Here is a 19855-nt window from a genome sequence, read left to right as displayed (position 1 = left end):
TATAATTAGAAATTTTGAATACAATATTTTGGCATTTTATATAGGGTAAAAATATATCTCAGAAACTTAGAAATTTGTCAAACATTATAGTAAGAATTTTGATTACCTGCCTCTCATTTTGGATCCAAGGAGGTGTTGTATAGAATACAGTTAACATGACCTTGACAGGTAAGTTGAAAAAGTGCTTGCTCAATTTAATCTGAGAGGGGATGAGGTAGAGTTTAACATGTTTCCTTGTAGGATTATTCAAAAGCTTTCACTATGTGAATTTTTAAGAGTGGAATAGACTATGCAGTATTTCCTAAGATTTATTCATAAAAATCTTTTTCTTTTGACCACATCTCTTAACATCTCTTGGAGGAGCATTCCTTTGTGTTCTATGAGAGAAAACAATTGTTAATACATTTGAAAAATTGGTAGTTTAGTTATATTTATGTGGTGAATTAGAAGGTAGATTTGCCCACTACATATAAACATTTTCAGCCAGCTCCCATGTATGTCTTTTTTTTTTTTTTTTTTTTTTTTTTTAAGATTTTATTTTTAAGCTCTACACCCAACATGGGACTTGAACTTAAACCCTGAGGTCAAGCGTTGCATGCTTTAGAGACTGAGCCAGCCAGGTGCCCCACCCCATGTCTTTCTTTAACTCAAATGCTGCTGCTTTTACCTGGGTTTTTTAGGTTAACTGGAGAAAGGTGTTTATTACAGGTATGTCCATATATAATCATGCTAGTCTATCCATAGAATCAAGATCCTGAAAGATTCTATCAAATAACTCCTCTGAAATAATCCAGGAAGACTTGCAAAAAGTTGTGATGCTCTTAAAATGACATAAAATTCATTGTATATTCTGTTTTTGTGAGGTAAGTTAGAGGACTTTTATGTTATTACATGCTAATGCATTGCTCATAGGTGGTGTGCCCCCAGTTGTGAAAATGCATCATTTAAAAAAAAAAAAACATTTCATTGTTTAATTATTATTTATTTATTTTAGAGAGGAAGGGGGAAGGGTAGAGGAAGAATCTTAAAAGCAGGCTCCATGTCCAGCACAGAGCCCAAAGAGGGGCTCAATCTCACAAGAGTAATTTCTGTAGTAAAATGTCATTAAATTATTTTATAATTTGATAAAATTCAAGTATTCTAACTAATGTTACCATTATTTATGAGAAGTGACTGTCATGAGTCAGCTAAAGTCATTTTCATTAAATGATATTTTCCTTGCTCATTTTAGTTTTGATAACATATTAATTTGAACTAACTATATACTTCATCATCTATCTGAATGTTTTAGGCAAACTGAGCTGTTTCACAGAACAGAATTATGGTGTTGGATATTCCTTTTAAAACTGTAATTTGTTGGGGTGCCTGGGTGGCTCAGTGGGTTGGGCCGCCTTTGGCTCAGGTCATGATCTCAAGGTCCTGGGATCAAGTCCCGAGTCAGGCTCTCTGCTCTGCAGGTGGCCTGCTTCCTCCTCTCTCTCTCTACCTGCCTGTCTGCCTACTTGTGATCTCTGCCTGTCAAATAAATAAATAAAATCTTAAAAAAAACCCTATAATTTGTTGGGGTCCTCTTTTAGATGCTGCCTCAAATCCCTTTTTTTTTTTTTTTAAGATTTTTATTTATTTATTTGACAGACAGAGATCACAAGTAGGCAGAGAGACAGGCAGAGAGAGAGAGGAGGGAAGCAGGCTCCCCGCTGAGCAGAGAGCCCGGCGCAGGGCTCTATCCCAGGACCCTGAGATCATGACCTGAGCCGAAGGCAGGGGCTTTAACCCATTAAGCCACCCAGGCGCCCCTCAAATCCCTTTTAGATCTAAGTTATGTATAACAAATTTAGAAGTAAATTATGAATAATAATGGTACAGATGCCATCCTTCCAATATAGTACTGTTTAGCTACCATGTTTTCAGTTTTCTTCTTTTAATGCATCTAAGATTGAATTGGCTAGGTTGGGTTGGGTTGGGTTTGGTTTGTAGCTGTATCACACTCTGGTTCATACCGAGCTTGCAAGCCAGGACTACTTTATCTAGTACTCGTATGATTCTGATGTTGATAACTCAAGTTGGGAAAAAGGGCATCATTTTAGAGTGGGATAATGATGAGCTCACTTTTCAAACTAGTTCAGTTAGTTGCTGGTGGGATGTCAAACAAATGGAGATGTTATTAAGACCGAGATCTGGGTTTGGACAGAAGATAAAAAGTAAATGTACAGAGAGATTTGTGATTTTTAGGTGATAATTAAAACTGGCGGAGGGTTTTTGTATGGAGATGAAGCAGCAGTGGGACTTGCTGTTGCTTTTTCATACAAACTCAAGCAGAAACTGTTTGCAGTACCTTTAGCCCTTTCATTAGTATATACTTTTCAGTCTCAGTGGTTATCTCAAAACCTTTAAGGAACAGTTTAGGGGATTACTGAAATAATTTTTATAATTTTGTTTTATTAATTAATTCCTAAGATAAGTTTATTAGTCCCCGAGAGTCATAATATTGCACAGAAAATAGTGATATTGGTTTTGTATTTGTCATGTATCATCTTAGCTGTTTATGGAATGTCCTGTCATATTTATCAAATTTATTAAAGCATGCATTATATTTGAACAGTGACTATAACTTGAAACATCAGTTTAGGAGATTAATTGAAGGTTACTGGGAGATGACAAGGTAACAAATACTATAAATTAATCATTTAATTTCTTTCATTTAGATATACAAGAAATTGATAACTTGTTGCTTCCAGTGATGGGAACTGAGCCACTGAGGGTAGGGTGTGGGTAGCCGGTTGCCTTTTCACTTTGTACTCTTGTGTGCTATTCACATTTTGAACCACGGAATGATTTTACTTTGGGAACAGATAAAAGATATTTAAATTTTGAAAATTGCTATATTTACTTCAAACATAAGGCAGTATGATTGTGTTAGTATTGACACTTGAAGTTAGAAATCATGATTTCAAATCTTAATTTCAACCATTGCCTGGACAGCTGACATTAGCTGACTCATTTCACCTCTTCGAATCAGTTTCCCATTTGCCCTGCTTACCTCTCGGGATAATTGAGTTCACTCAGGTATGTGAGGCACACAGTCTGATAGGTGCTGAGAGGAGACACCTTTTCAATCATGTGGTCATCAACTATAAAGTGTAGAATTAGACCCCCCCAAATTTTTTTTTAGATCTTATTTATTTGAGAGAGAGCACAAGCGGCGGGGGGAGGGGGGAGCTGCGGAGGGAGAGGCAGACTCCCTACTGAGCAGGGTGCTCCAGAACTAGACAAAATTTTGGCCTATTTTGATAAATCCTATATGCTTTGAAGATTAGTCAGAAGAAAAAAGATTAGTAGGAAGAATTTACAGTAGCAGCTTGGGAGTGGTAAGGAAGAGGTTAGTGTGGTCCTTCCAAAGACAAGGACAGTTGAGTTTACGAAGAATAAGTGAGGTGGGGAAAGAGGATAAGGAGTGAGAGAATGTATTTTGCTAAGAAAGAGCTCCAGCTCCATCTCATCTGATGTATGTTTGTGTGTAGCACATTTTTGTTTTATCTATTTTAAGACAGTACTGTATCATGTTCTTCCTCAGTTTTGCTAGTCCCCAAAATTTTGGCTATAGCTATTAGTTGAAATTTGGGGAAATCTGACTTGGGACTTCACAGTGAACGCTAAAGAATTAGTAAAGAATCACTAAAACTCGACCAGATTTTTAGTACATACATTTTACTGTATAGACCGTAAGTATTAAATCATCAGATTCTGATGTCAGCCTTCACTTCTTTCTTTCTAAGGCACTAGTGAGAATTCCTAATTCAGGGGCTAAGGCTCTAATTTGCAGTCCACTTGCATTTTCCCCAAATGAGTAGATTTTTATTCCCTTCATCTTTTTTGGTGTTTTTGTCCCCATATACTTCTGTATTTCTTCTGTGTGCCTGGTATCTCATTACTATACCTTTAGTCTTCAAAAGCCTAAAATTAATTCTAAATAGTCTTTTACTTTGATTTTTGTGACTGCTTTCTCCTGGTGTAAAACTTGTTGCCTACTTTATTTGCTAAGTCATGTATTTAACTTTTTCTAATCTTGAATATTTTTTTCCCTCTTCAGTGGGAAAGATACAAATTTTAAATCCATTTAACAAGAAGCTGTTGAGCTCCTAATTTATAAGTACATACAGTTTACTCGATGCCATATTGTTTCCTTGGTAGCACCATTAAATGGCTTACCCCAGAGTAGTTTATAGACTTTTAATGTTGAACTACCTAATACCCACTCTCCTGTAAGTTACAGTTTAAGGGCATTTATATTTTACTATTTAATATTTAACATCCAATATTTTGTAAGTTAAAGAAGTAATTTGTAAATTGGAAATATAGATACAAGATTGTATTTATTATGGATATTAGCCTCTGTAACCACCATGGTTATTAAAAACAAGTACAAATGTTTAAAGTTTTACACGGGTTTAGTTTTTTGTTTGTTTTGTTTTTTAAAAGATTTTATTTATTTATTTGTCAGAAAGAGAGAAGGAGTAGCAGACATAGGGAGAAGAAGGTTCCCCGCTGAGCAAGGAGCCCCACGCGAGACTCAATGCCAGAACCCTGGGATTACCATCTGAGTCCAAGGCAGTGCTTAACCGACTAAGCCACCCAGGCATCCCATTCACAGGTGTAGTTTTAAGTGAGAAATAGACTTTCGCACAAAATTTATATAGAGTATTTGTTAAAACTGTAGAAGACATAAAATTGGGTATTATGTAGGTACTTTCCTCTTTAGTTTTTCATGTGTGTTTGTAAATGGGAAGAAAAAGAGGTATCTCAATCTCTGAGTGATTTAGCAGTTCAGAATGAATGAGTAAGAAAGCATTATTTCGTAATTGCAGAACAGACTTCTGCTTTTAATGACTCTTTCACTTCAGATGCTTTAACTTCAGAGTAACAGAAAATCAAGCTGTATGTGGGTTAAACAGTACGGATGTTCATCATCTCATACAATAAACAGTCTAGAGGTAAGAGTTAGTTAACTGAGTAGATTGATACCATCATCAAAAATTCAAGTTCTCTGATACCCCAGAATGATCTGTCCTTTTAAGCTGGATCCTCATGATCCCATGGTACCTGCCACAAGTGGCAGATGTCACAGGTGAGAAAACGGAATTCTATCTGCTTATATTGCATTTGCAAAGAATAGCAACCTTCTCAGAATCCCCCCCACCACGAATAGCTGTTTTGTAGCTTTGGCCACAATTGGGTCACTTATACATGCCTAAGCTACCACTTGGCAGGGGTGGCTTCTTTCTTTGAAGGACCTGGCTGCTTGGATGATCATAAAATTCTGTGCGCAGGTAAGAAGTGGCTGTTGGGTAGGGAATCAGTAATGCCTGTTGCAGTTGAGCCCATTTTAATGTGTTTTTTTTTTAACGTGTTCAAATGTTTAATAACTATTTTAAAAAGTAAGTACATTAGTAGTAGCTAAGAGTAATAACTATGGAATAAAGCAGTTCTTTGACACTCAGCAGCTATGAGAACTTAACACAAGCATATGAATTTCAGTTACTACTAAAATGGGAATAATAATGGTACCTATTTTTTAGGGTTGTTTTGAGGATTAAATGCCATAATGCATGCAGCATGCTTTGACTTAGTATTTGGCCCATAGCAAATGATCACTATGTGTTAACTGCTTTTATTTTCATATTTTAACTTACCTTGAATGATTGAAGCTTTTGCCTAAATCTATTATATATTATGTCTTATGGGATGCGAATATTGTAACTATCTCTTCTTGAGTTTTAATTGTTGAACTTTACCATAGGTCTGGTTTTGGGGGAAGCAATTTGATGATGGCTGTTGAAACACTTAAACATCAAAAGTCATTCATCCAACCTACCTTCTTCATAAGTGCTGCTCTCTGTTTTCAGCATAATTTTGATTATTATTACCATTTTTTATCAGAGTTTCATGAAGTAGTACAGCTTATATTATACTCATTTCTGGATTATTGATCCTGCTTTAGATCTATTTAAATATAAAGACTTTTTTTTTTTTAAGATTTTATTTGTCAGAGCATGTACAAGCAGGGGGAACAGCAAGCAGAGGGAGAAGCAGGCTCCACACTGAACAGGGAGCCCAATGCATAACTCAATCCCAGGACCCTGGGATCAGGACCTGAGCTAAAGGCAGATGCTTAACCAACTGAGCCACCCAGGTGTTCCTAAATATAAAGACTTCTGAAAACATTGTGGGGAGGGATAATTAACAAGGGATTGTAAAATGGGAATGATACTTAATAGGCCTGTAAGTATTTAATGCAATAAAGTTTCTTTTCTTCCTTATCTCTCATATGATGAACATCTCAAAAGTATTGTTTCTTCAGAGGCAGAAGAGATTGTTACCAGCTGTGTCAGTAGGGGTGAATGATATCAATCAGGATAAAGGAACTCAGGCTAGGAATTTCAAACAGGGATTTAATACAGGAAATTGATTATGAAATGCTAAAATTTCATTGGCTGATGAGGGGTCAACTTAGCCATCACTTATATCATGGTTTTTATGAGAAAAAAATAGGTAGGCATACCTTAACTTTTAAACAAACATTAAAACCACAAATATTTCAAATAAGTTGGGAAAGCTGTATTTTGCTCATAGTTCTTTTCTGACAGTTGAAAGTGAATAAATAGATTATATATTATTTTAAATATGGTATATAGCATAGGATTATGTTTCCTTTTCAGTGGATGCTAGGCTACCCAAAGGAAATTATTCTTAAAAAACCAAGTTAAATGAATTTTCTTTTTCATTAATTGCTTCATAGTACAACCGTAACTCTGGAGGTGGAGGGTGCTTTTCCTGGAGTTTCCAGTTGTCTTTTTTTTTTTTTTTTTCCTTTTAATTGAGGGGGTGGAAAAAGATGTGGCTTCCATTTATCTTCCACCCATTGTATCTGTTCCTTAGAATCTATTCCATTATTCTTCTTAAAGATACTCTTGTAAGAGTCCACATTAAGATTCTAGGCCAAGCCTACTGCACAGTTTTAATCCTGGGATTTTTTTTTTCTTCATTAGACCATTGTATTTATATTAACCATTTTTTTTTTTTCTTGATTTTCCTCTTCAGTTTGCTGGAGTACATTCTTAAGTAAATTTCTCAGAAAGAGGGAATTGCAGAAACTTCTGAACTTTTATAGAACTAAAAAATATTCCCCTGGCCTGTGACTTATTTCATCAGTTATCCATATGACTTAATGTCTCCTTCAGATCTTAACTCACATATCCTCTTCTCAAAGAGGCCTTCCTTGACCGTCGTATTTTTTTTTTTAATTTAAGATTTTATTTATTTCACAGACAGAGATCATAAGTAGACAGAGAGGCAGGCAGAGAAAGGGGGAAGCAGGCTCCCTGCCGAGCAGATAGCCTGATGAGGGGTTAGATCCCAGGACCCTGGGATCATGACCTGAGCCAAAGGCAGAGGCTTTAACCCACTGAGCCACCCAGGCACCGACTGTTGTATTTTAAATTGCAAATCCTGTGTATTATCAATCCTTCTTCAGTGCTTTTTCTCACAATGTACTTAACACATGCTAACATGCTATATATTTTGCTTATTTATTTATTCTGTTTCCCTAATAAAAAGTGCTATACAGCAGAGATTTATGTAGTTTTGTTCACTGCTACATCCTTGTGATATAAAATCATGCCTGGCACATAATAGCCCCTCAGTAAATAATCATTGAATGAGTTAGTTAATGTTTCCCTCACTATTACACTCACTTACCCTCACTATTACAAATCCAAGTTATAAATCATTTTCTCTTAGAACTTTTAAGGGATTGTTCCATTGTATTCTGGTATTTAGTGTTATTAATGCAAAATATAACGTCAGTCTCTCTCTTTTTTTCTTTTTCCTTTTATGGGTGATGTATTCTCCCTTTCAGAGCTTTCGTTTTCGGGGGTACCTGGGTGGCTTGTCAGTAAAGCATCTGCCTTCGACTCAGGTGATGATCCCAGGATCCTGAGATCAAGTCCCCCAGGGAGCCCGCTTCTTCTTCTCCCTCTGCTGTTCCCCCATTTGTGCTCTCTCTCAAATGAATTAATAAAATCTTTAAAAAGAAAGCTTTCGTTCGTTTGGATCTGTGGAAATTTTCAGCATTGTATATAGAAGTGGGTTTTTTCATTTATTCTAGTTAGTACATAGGAAGCTCTTTAAATTATTGTTTTTTTTTCCAGCTCTGGGAAATTATATTCTTAAAAAAAAAAAAAATTCTTAGCCTCTTTTTTTTTTTTCTGTAGTATCAACAACTATTGATTGTCAAATCTCTTTTCCCTTCATGTGCCATTTTCCACGTTTTTCTCTTTTTAATTTTATATCTCTTTGAAGTTTGATATGTTTATAATAAATGGTGAAATCTGGCATACCATTTTCTTTGACTAAAATGAAATACAATAGGCTACAATAGGATAGATTGCTTTAATATTTGTATTTTGTTTATTACTAATAATAATGAATGGCAGTGGTGGCTTATCACATCAGTAGGAAAAGGAAATATTCATCAGTAAATGATCTCTGGCTTATTGGAAGAGGACTTGCTCTAATTTCTTATCAGACACTATATATTTTAAATATTATGTAATAAAATATTACACATCCATAAAATGTATGAGTAGAGATGTTTGTTACAGTATTATTTATAATATGTGAATGGCCTAAATGTACAATAAGGTAATACTTTATTAAACTCTCATACTGGTACTGTGAAATGCTTTGTGACTATTAACAGCTGTATTTTTCAAAGAATGTTCAGTAATATTGAAAATGATACATTGAGCATAGCATAAAATGTAAATGTGTTGAATCATTATGTTGTATACCTGAAAGTAGTGTGACAGTGTATGTCAACTATTCAGTAAAAAAGACAGAAAGAAACTGATGTATTATCCCAGTTATTTGTGTCTACACACACACATATAAATTTTCACACGTGCTTAAAGAAAAGGACTAGTGGAAAATATTCAAAATGTTAATACAGGTCCATATTCCCATATATGAAACCATTGGGCCAGTATGTATTCCTGAATTCCAAATTTTTTAGATTTTAGAACATAAATCTATGTTTTCATAACATCTGGAGAAGTACTCTATAATCAAACATGTATTTCTGCAGTGAAACGTGACTAATTCACATTAAGTAAGATACATAAAGTTTATAATTTCATGTCAGTGGAGGTTACATTTTGCTGCTAAATCAAATTATGCCAAACTTAATTTTAAAATTTCCCTTTTTTTTTAAACCTTTTTTGGATCTCGGAATTATGTGCTTTTTGGGTCAGTAATTATTTAAGCAATGAAATTATGAATTTGTTTAATTATTGTTTTTATAATTTTTCACATATTTCTAGGAACATATAAATATGTATGTCACAGGAAAAATTTTTTTTTTTTTTTTTAAAGATTTTATTCATTTATTTGACAGAGAGAGATCACAAGCAGGCAGAGAGGCAGGCAGAGAGACAGGAGGAAGCAGGCTCCCCGCTGAGCAGAGAGCCCGATGTGGGACTCGATCCCAGGACTCCGAGATCATGACCCGAGCCGAAGGCAGCGGCCCAACCCACTGAGCCACCCAGGCGCCCAGGAAAAATATTTTTATAAAAATTTCAAAACTATGTTTTATATAATTAATTGAATTAAGCTTTCCTACTAAATCCTAGCCTTCCCTAAAAGAAGGGAAAAGAACCAAATTCACTGTAAGATACTCATTCAATGATTTAACAAATACTTGTCCAGTAACTACTATTTCTTTTTAAAGATTTTATTTATTTATTTGACAGAGAGACAGCACAAGCAGGCAGAGTGAGAGAGAGAAGTAGGCTCCCTGACAAGCAAGGAGCCTGATGTGAGACTCGATCCCAGGACCCTGGGATCATGACCTGAGTCGAAGGCAGTCGCTTAACTGACTGAGCCACCCGGGGTCCCTAGTAACTACTATTTTAATAAACATAAATAACCTTACAAGTTATCAGAGAAATTAATATTTCAAACTATGATATATTTTCAGTAATTTAATAATTCTGACAATTCCAGTTGTTTATGAGGATGCCAAGGAGCACTAGGAAATTTTGTAAAGTGCAGGTTGGGTATCAGTTGATAAAAGCCATTTTGGAAAGCAATTTGATAATATCTGGTGAAGTTGAAGTTGTATATATTTCTCTGTAAAATCTCTTTCATGTCGTGTGACTTGTCATTAATACATTGATTTGTACAGTTAACTTCTACTGCATCTTGCCTCCTAGCATTTTATTCACTATAATTTTATATTACTGGGTTCTCACTACCTGTGATTTTTTTTTTTCTTTTTCTAGGGCAGTGCATGTGCTGTTCAATAACTTGCTTCCTGAGCCTTTTCACAAAAAAAGGGCTTTTTAAACAAAAACTTTACTTTGGGTTGTTTTGATATGCCAATAGCCATGCAAATACTCAGCACCTTTACTTACCAGATATGGTATGTAGTTAAGAGTCTCTTTAATTTTGCTGAGGTTATTACTATTTTCTGTAGACAGGTACAACGGAATAGGATGACTTGGATTACAAACCAAAATTATTTGTGGGCCTAGACATGGAATCCATCTCTTTCATTGCATACTTTTTCTAGAATCACAGCTTTTTTATTTCAGTATAATGTGATAAACAATAAGGTGGTTAAGAGGAGTTGGATAGAATTAAATAGGGGTCTTCTAAGTCAGGGGTCAGCAATGCTTTTTATAAAAGAACAGTTAATATATATTTTAGGCTGTTTGAGCCATACATTTCTATCACAACTACTCATTTGCTATCACTGCATGAAAACTAGTCAGAGATGATATATAGATGAACGAGTGTGGCTGGACACAGAAATTTGAATTCCATGTGATTTTTACAGGACACAAAATATTTTTAAAATTTATTAACCATATAAAAAATAAGCTTAGTATTAAAAATATTATTTAAATCACATAAAATTATCCATAGCTCTCAAGTTATACAAAAACAAATGGCAGGCAAAATATCATTCATTGGCCATGGTTTGTGAACCCTTGTTGTAAGACTTTTAGTTACAGGATGTTAATTGAATGTGCCTCTTTTGGTTACCCATTCAATCTCCACTACTTTCATTTACTAGGAGAGTTAGTAACCTCCTAGGTTTTAGGATTAATGAAAATGTAGTGGTGCCTGGGTCGCTCAGTCAGTTAAGCATCTGCCTTCTGCTCAGGTCATGATCCTCAGGGTCCTTGGGTCACGCCCAGTATGTGGCTCCCTGCTCAGCGAGGAGCCTGCTTCTCCTTCTCCCCGCACCCCCAACCCCACCCCACATGTGTGCTTGCTTGCTCGCTCTCAAATAAATAAGATCTTTAAAAAAAAAAAAAAAAAAGGAATAGTGAAAATGTCATTGCTAATCCCAATGGCTTCTGAGTATCCTTGATATCCTGAATAAAGATCATGATAAGATAATAAAGATAATAAAAACAACAGTAATAACACTATTGTGTTGACGATAGGCAGGTTCCTCCAGCAAAGATTCAAACTAATTTGCTTATAGGAACCACATATAAGGCCTGAATGTTTAGGAAACAGGAAGTTGTATGAATTGGCTTAAAATGAACAGCACATGCCTCCTCTGAAAAAAAGCAGTAGCCACCACGTAGCTGTGTCCTGTAGAGGGAAAGAAGCCCCAGTGTTCCCCAATGAAAAACATCCAAGAGAAATCAAGACCTACATAAATCAAGACTAAATATTAGTTGAATTAAGTCTCCTAGTTGTTTAATGTAACAAATCTGTTTTTGCTTTTTATTCTTTTTTAGAACATTTTTATTTAAATTCGGTTAATATATAATGTATTATTGGTTTCAGAAGTATAGGCCTGTGATTCTTCAGTCTTAAATAATACCCAGTGCTTATTATATCATATGCCCTCCTTAATGTCCATCACCCAGTTACCCCATCTTTCCACCCATCTCCCCTCCACCAACCCTCTATTTGTTTCCTATGATTAAGAGTCTCTTAAGGTTTGTCTCCCTCTCTGGTTTCATCTTGGTTTTTTTGTCTTCTTTTCCACTATGATCCTCTGTTTTGTTTCTTAAATTCTATTAAATTGCAGTATTGGTGAGATAATATAATTGTCTTTCTCTGGCTTATTATGCTTAGCATAATACACTCTAGTTCCAGTCACATCTTTGCAAATGTCAAGATTTCATATTTTGATGGCTGCATAATATTCCTCTGTGTGTGTGTGTGTGTGTGTGTGTGTGTGTGTGTATACACACCACATCTTCTTTATCCATTTATCTGTGGGTGGGCATCTGGGCTCTTAGCATAGTTTAGCTATTGTGGACATTGCTGGTATAAACGTTGGGGTGCAGGTGCCCTTTCGAATCACTACATTTATATCTTTGGAGTAAATACCAAGTAGTGCAATTGCTGGGTTATAGTGTAGCTCTATTTTCAACTTTTAGAAGAAATCCATACTGTTTTCCAGTGTGACTGCACAAGCTTGCATTCCCACCAACAGTGTAGGAGGGTTCACCTTTCTCTGCATCCTTGTCAACATGTCATTTCCTGACCTGTGAATTTTAGCCATTCTGACTGGTGTGAAGTGGTATCACATTGTGGTTTTGATTTGGATTTCCCTGATGCCAAGTGATATGGTGCATTTTTTCATATGTCTCTTGGCCATTTATATGTCTTCTTTGGAGAAATATCTGTTAATGTCATCTTCCCATTTCATGACTGGATTGTTTTTGGGGTGTTGAGTTTGATAAGTTCTTTATATTTGAATACTAGCCCTTCATCTGATATATCATTTGCAAATATCTTCTCCCATTCTGTCTGTTGTCTTTTGGTTTTGTTGACTGTTTCCTTTGTTGTGCAAAAGCTTTTTGTCTTGTTGAAGTCCCAATAGTTTATTTTTGCCTTTGTTTCCCTGCTACTTTGCTGAATTCCTGTATGAGTTCTAGCAATTTTGGGGTGGAGTTTTTTGAGTTTTCCACATAGAGTATCATGTCATCTGCAAAGAGTGAGAGTTTGACTAATTTGCTGATTTGGATGCCTTTTTTTTTTTTTTTTCTCTGAGTGCTGAGGCTAGAACTTCTAGTACTACGTTGAACAGTGGTGGTGGTAGTGGACATCCCTTTCATGTTCCTGACCTTAGGGGAAAAGTTCTCAGTTTTTCATTTGAGAATGATATTCACTGTTGGCTTTTCGTATAAGGCTTTTATGATACTGAGGTATGTTCTTTCTCTCCCTACACTGCGAAGAGTGTTAATCAAGAAAGAATGCTGTACTTTATTAGTACCTTTTCTGCATCTGTTGAGAGGATCATATGGTTCTTGTCCTTTTATTTATGTAGTGTATCACATTGATTGATTTGCAGATGTTGAACAAGGATGAAGGGAAATAATCCATATTGATGGGTTTGGGTGTTGCTTTTTTGTCCAGTCTGTTACCCTGTGTCTTTTGATTGGGGCATTTAGCCCATTTACATTCAAAAGAACTATTGAAAGATAGTGCCATTGTATTGCCTCTAAAGTCAGTGTTTCTGCACATTGTCTCTGTTCCTTTCTGGTCTGTGTTACTTTGGGTTCTCTTTTGCTTAAAGGATCCCTTTTAATGGTTCTTGTATGGCTGGTTTGGTGATCACAACTTCTTTTAGTTTCTGTTTGTCCTGGAAGCCTTTTATCACTCCTTTTCTTTTGAATGACATCCTGGCTGGATAAAATATTCTTGGCTGCATATTTTTCTCATTTAGCACCCAGAGTTACCATGCCAGTCCTTTCTGGCCTTCCAGGTCTCTGTGGATAGGTCTGCTGCCAATCTAATGTTTCTTAACATTAAGAACAATCCTTTTAGGTTTCAGAACTCTTGTCTCAGCTGCTTTCAGGATTTTCTCTTTGTCTCTGAGATTTTTAAGTTTCACTATTATATGTCGGGGTGTTGACCTATTTTTATTGATTTTGAGGGGGCTCTCCATGCCTCCTAGATTTTTATGCCTGTTTTCTTCCCAGAGTGGGGAAGTTCACTGCTGTAATTTGCTGCAGTATACCATCTGCCCCCGCCTCTCTCTTTCCTCTTCTTCTGGGATCCCAATTATTCAATATTGATTTGCTTTATGGTATCACTTACCTGCCACGTTCTCTCCTCCTGATCCAGTAGGGGTTTATCTCTCTTATTATCAGCTTCTTTATTCTCTATTGTTTGATCTTCTGTATCACTAATTCTCCCTTCTGCCTCATTTATCCTAGCAGTTAGAGCCTTCATTTTTACTGCATTCGACTTAGTTAGATTTTAGTTCTTTTATTTCTCCAGAAAGGGATTCTCTAGTGTCTTCTATGTTAAACACACACACACACACACACACACACACACACACAAATCAGAATATAATCAGACAAGTGGATGGAACAGAGCAATACACTGGATCCTGTGTGTGTTTTGGTCTGTTAGAAAACTAGATCCCAAAATTGTAAAGAAAGAAAAACTTACATATGAGGAAAATAAAATTAAATACAATGAAATGATAGAATGTAACTGTAAAAATGAAAATTAAAAGACAAGAGGAGAAAAAAGAAAAGGAGTATACACAGGTTAACAGAACAGAGCAATACATGATATCCTAAGTATATTTGGGCTGGTTTGTTAAAAGAAACTATGTCATAAAATTGTAAAGAAAGAAAACTTATGTATATACAAAAATAAAATTAAATACATTGAAAGGATAGAATGTATCTGTAAAGATGAAAATTTAAAAAGGCTTTAAGATAACAAAAAAACCCAAAAGACAAAGAAAAAAGAAGAAGAATGTATATGATCAGGTAGGTGAAAAGAACAGAGCCATACACTAGATTCTGGATATATTTTGGTCTTTTAGAAGAAACTGCATCCCGAAATTATAAAGAAAGAAAGCATATATTCACAATAACAAAATTAAATACAATGAAAGAATGGAATGTAACTATAAAAATGAAAATTTAAAAAGGCTTTTTTAAAGTTGATAAAACAAGAAATGGGTTGTAAAAGGCGGGGGGGGGGGTAATTGAGAGGCTAAAGAATCATGGGGGAGAAAACATTGAATTTTAGATGCTGTACTCCCCAGCACTGGAGTTTTGCAATTCTCATTGCTTGGTCAACTTGGTCTTGGTTGGATGTTCTTGCTGATCTTCTGGAGGAGAGGTCTGTTGCATTGATTCTCAAGTGTCTTTGCTCCAGGAGGAATTGCACTGCTCTTGCCAGGGAGCCAGGCTAAGTGAGCTGCTGGATTGCTATATGTGGCTTTTGTTCCCTGAAGGCTTTCCACACCACTTTCAAGAATGAGAATGAAAATGATGGCCTCCCAGTCTCCAGCCCTGGAGCCAAGAGCCTGGGGCCCCACTCCTCAGTGTGCCCTTAGGGAAAAACAGTCAGTCACTCCTGTCTGCCTGGTCTCTGCTGTCTGTGCTCTCCCAGCCTGCTACTGAGTGTTTGTATTTCAGGCCTGGGACCCCATTTTGAGTCCCCAAACTCTGAAGGCTCCTGTAGTACACACTTGTGGCTCTCCTCCGGCAAGGTAGGAAGGGGGGTCTCACTGCCACTTGCTGGGCCCCTTCTCAGAGAGTAGTCCCCTGCCTGTCCCAGGGTGCACAGTTTATGGCACCCTAGACCTGAGAGCCCGCTTCTAGGCTTGTTGATTGCAGCCAGCTTCCCTGCTGCAGTGCCTGGGAGCTCTGTCACACTCAGGCACCCCTGGTCTTTCTGTGACCCTGGGGATCCTGAGACCACACTGCCCCACCTAGATTCTGCCCGCTTTGCCACCTGAGCACCTTTCAGGCAGGGATGTTCCTCACTGGAGCAGACTTCTAAAAGTTGTGATTTCCAGTAGCCGGCTTACCTAGGCTCCCTCCCCCTGCAGTTTATCTTCTCATATACTGCCTCATTCTCACTTTTCCGTACTTTCTACCATAGAGAAAGTGGTTGCTTTTCTATTTGTAGAGTTGCAGCTATTATTTTCTTAGATCTCTGGTTGAGTTCATGGGTGTTCAGAATGATTCCTGACACCAGATGAAACCAGGGTCTCCTACTATTCTGCCATTTTGGACTCTTCCTCTCTGGCTTCTTTCACTTAGCACGATGTTTTCATCCATGTTGTAGCATTAGTCAGTACTTCATTTCTTTTTATTGCTTAATATTACTCTATTGTATGGGTATATCATATTTTCTTTGTCCACCATTTCATGGACTTTTGAGTTGTTTTCACATTTGGCCTCTTACGCATAATGCTGCTTTGAATAATCCTAATATAAGAATACATATTCTTTGGGGTTTTTGTTTGGTTTTGGTGGGGAGGGGCAGAGAGAGAAGGAGAGAGAGAACCTTAAGCAGGCTCCTTGCCAGCACAGAGCCCCACGCAGAGGTCAGTCTCACAACCCTGAGATCAAGACCTAAGCCAAAATCAAGAGTCAGAAACTTAACTGACTGAGCCACCCAGGTGCCCTAGCAAGTGGTGTTTGTTTGTTTGTTTTTTTAAAGATTTTATTTATTTATTTGACAGAGAGAGATCACAAGTAAGCAGAGAGGCAAGCACAGAGAGAGAGGAGGAAGCAGGCTCCCTGCTGAGCAGAGAACCCTATGTGGGGCTCGATCCCAGGACCCTGAGATCATGACCTGAGCCGAAGGCAGAGGCTTTAACCCACTGAGCCACCCAGGCACCCCAACAAGTGGTGTTTTTTTTTTTTAAGCTTATTTGACCACTTGGATACCAAGGAGTAGTTTGGAAAACATCAGACTACATATTTAAAAATTACGTTAATGCCATACTTACATAGTTAAAAGTCACTTCCCTAATGATTGTCATTTCTTAAAGTTTCTCCTTTGTCCTTCTTATGTCTATCCTTTTCTGTTGCTCTGATTTTTGTAATTTCCTCTCATGTGTTTGTCTAAGTGCTGAAAGTGACCAGATTTTGAAATTGCTGTTTCTCTGTGGGTGTGGGTTTGAAACACTAATAGAAAATATTTTCAGGGGCTCCTGGGTGGCTCAGTGGGTCAAGCCTCTGCCTTTGGCTCAGGTCATGATCCTGGGGTCCTGTGATCGAGCTCCGCATCAGGCTCTCTGCTCAGCAGAGAGCCTGCTTCCCCCACCCCGCTGCCTGCTTCTCTGCCTACTTGTGATCTCTCTGTCTGTCAAATAAATAAGTAAAATCTTTAAAAAAAATTTTTTTCAGTTAATTATGTCTTTAAAATATAATAAGTTATGACTTCTTTTTGTACATGTTATTTTAACTAATAGCATTTACAAAACTTGGAAAGAGAGCAATGTTTAGAGAATTACAACTATTAGATACATTTTTGTTGTCTTTCTAATTGAATTTTGCTTTATTCCAGAAAATTTAGAAAATATTGCTAAAGGAATAACTAGTGAACTTTAAAATTATTCAAAATTGAAAAGACTTTGATTCAAATCAGGAAAGATGGCACCATTACAATGGAGAAGCATATGAGGATGATGACCATCATCATAGAGATGGTATTCATTGTCAGACCTCATAATGAGGGCAGTGAATAACACTGACTATTATCATTTTATATGTGTTAGTGAATTGGTGAAGGGCTGTAATCATAATTCACTACTTGGCTATTGGGGTTTTTTGTATTAATATTTAGCTATAGGAATGTTTTAAAAGTCAAATGAAGAATAAATTCAAATGTAAAAGCTCGAAGTAAAATTTAATTCTCAGCTGACCTCTGTACCCCAGATCATTAGGGCTCTTCTCCTCAGATAACCAGAAATAGTACTTTCCCAAGTACTGTTATTTCCCTTATTGTTTCTTGAGTATCCTCTGTTATTTGTTTATATTCATTGCCCTGAGTGGTGCTTGAGATTCTTTCCCCCTTTGTTCCTCCCTTGGCGTGCACACACTCTTTCTCTATCTAAAATAAATAAAGTCTTTTTTTTTTTTTTAATGTTTGAAATAAACTTAAAAATCTTCATTGTAAATGATTAGACAAAAGCCATTCTCTAGGGTGCCTGGGTGGCTCAGTGGGTTAAGCCGCTGCCTTCGGCTCAGGTCATGATCTCAGGGTCCTGGGATCGAGTCCCGCATCGGGCTCTCTGCTTGGCAGAGAGCCTGCTTCCTCCTCTCTCTCTCTCTCTCTCTCTCTGCCTGCCTCTTTGCCTACTTGTGATCTGTCAAATAAATAAATAAATAAATAAACATTCTCTAATAATGATTTTTAAATTCTAGCTCAGCAACACAGTTCTAGAAATTAGTAAGTGAGCCAGATGGAGAAAGCTTCTTTTAATACATATGGACTCTGAAAGCTTTTTATTCTGCTTTTTAGATACTGTTTATCTCAGAGTGTTAGTGTTTTCTTGAATTACATTTTTATTTTATATTAAAACTTTGATAAACCAGGATTAGAGGGGATTGAGTTATTATGATCGATTGCACTTTGGTTATATGAGGAATAATCAGTAGAACTTTGTATTTCTCTCTTCCAGTTTATTGTTGAAAATCTCTCTGGTCTTTATCAATACCTTTTCTTGTTTTAGTAAATAAATACTTGTTTCCACTGTTTGTCCCTAGGAGAATGATGTCTAAATGATGTACCCCAGTCCCTCACACGAGGAAGGTCAGGCATAAAATTAATTGAATAGTAAATACTTGTTAAACAGTTTTGCTTTTGAAAATAATGTTACCCTGGGGCGCCTGGGTGGCTCAGTGGGTTAAGCTGCTGCCTTGGGCTCAGGTCATGATCCCAGGGTCCTGGGATCAAGCCCCACATCGGGCTCTCTGCACAGCGGAGAGCCTGCTTCCCTTCCTCTCTCTCTGCCTGCCTCTCTGCCTGCTTGTGATCTCTCTGTCAAATAAATAAATAAAATCTTAAAAAAAAAAAAAAAGAAAATAATGTTATCCTTCCTTGTTTTGGATTTGGCATGCAATATACTGATTTTTTTTTTTTCCAGTGAGCTGAGCTTTTTCCCATTATGTTCCAAATACATGTATAAAAGTTTGGAAAATACATACTAATTAAAAGGCAAGACAGATGTTAGTACATAATAATTTTGAGTGTTTTTACATTGTAAATACAAATATTATCGCGGAACATGTTTGTAATTAAAAATTTAAGAATTTTATGCTTTGAAGATTGCACTTGATTTAGAGAGGTAGAGGACTTAAGGACCTGAGGATCAGACTTATATCTATGGCTATTTTTCTTTCCTCCTCTCCTCCTCCCCAGCCAGCACACACACTTTGGTATCTTAAGTATGTTTTATATTTACATTTTCTTTGTTTCCCATGTTCTTTTTGCTAGAGAGAAAGTTAATTCTTGGAACCATTTTTGGTTTATTTATAGATTGGTCAAAGAAAAAATGATGTATGAAAAAGAAGCAAAACAGCAAGAAGAAAAAATTGAAAAAATGAAAGCTGAAGATGGTGAAAATTATGCCATTAAAAAGCAGGTAAATTGTATCTTTAATAATAATAGCTAACATTTACAGAATACCATGTTAACTAATACATTAACAGCCCTTTGAGAAGGTGCTGTTATTTTCTTCTTTACTATTAAAACATCAATTTAAAAATATGGAAACACAGGTTACATAGTTTGCCTAAGTCACATAACCACCAAGCAGTATAGCTAGGGTTTGAATGCAGGAGTTCTGGGTCTAAAATTTGTACTCTTATCCATTAAGCTATCCTGCCTTTCCATTTTAAGTATTAAATATAAAAAATGAGGGCACCTGTCTGGCTTAGTCAGAAGAATATGAGATTTTGATCTCAGGGTTCTGAGTTTTAGCCCCACATAGTTCGTAGAGATTACTACAAAAAAAACCTCAAAAATACTTAATATGTAAATGACCTAATCTTATGTT

The 19855-nt window shown here is 36.5% G+C and overlaps 1 protein-coding gene across 3 annotated transcripts in view; it reads left to right on the top strand.

Annotated features, from left to right (window-relative positions):
- The window catches only part of TBCA (tubulin folding cofactor A), a 76860-nt gene that overhangs the window by 37459 nt on the left and 19546 nt on the right, over window positions 1-19855 (top strand). For 2 of the 3 annotated variants that reach the window (XM_047730682.1, XM_047730683.1), the window contains exons 2-3: window positions 10338-10391; window positions 19336-19441. In XM_047730682.1, the coding sequence (XP_047586638.1) occupies window positions 10338-10391; window positions 19336-19441 (160 nt within the window). The remainder of the gene's footprint in view (window positions 1-10337; window positions 10392-19335; window positions 19442-19855) is intronic. The other variant, XM_047730684.1, reaches the window with a different exon arrangement.

The sequence above is a fragment of the Lutra lutra genome, chromosome 5 (assembly GCF_902655055.1).
Source record: "Lutra lutra chromosome 5, mLutLut1.2, whole genome shotgun sequence".
NCBI classification, from domain to species: domain Eukaryota; kingdom Metazoa; phylum Chordata; class Mammalia; order Carnivora; family Mustelidae; genus Lutra; species Lutra lutra.
The sequence above is the reverse complement of the archived record's forward strand: the minus strand, read 5'-3'. Positions and strand labels throughout refer to the sequence as shown.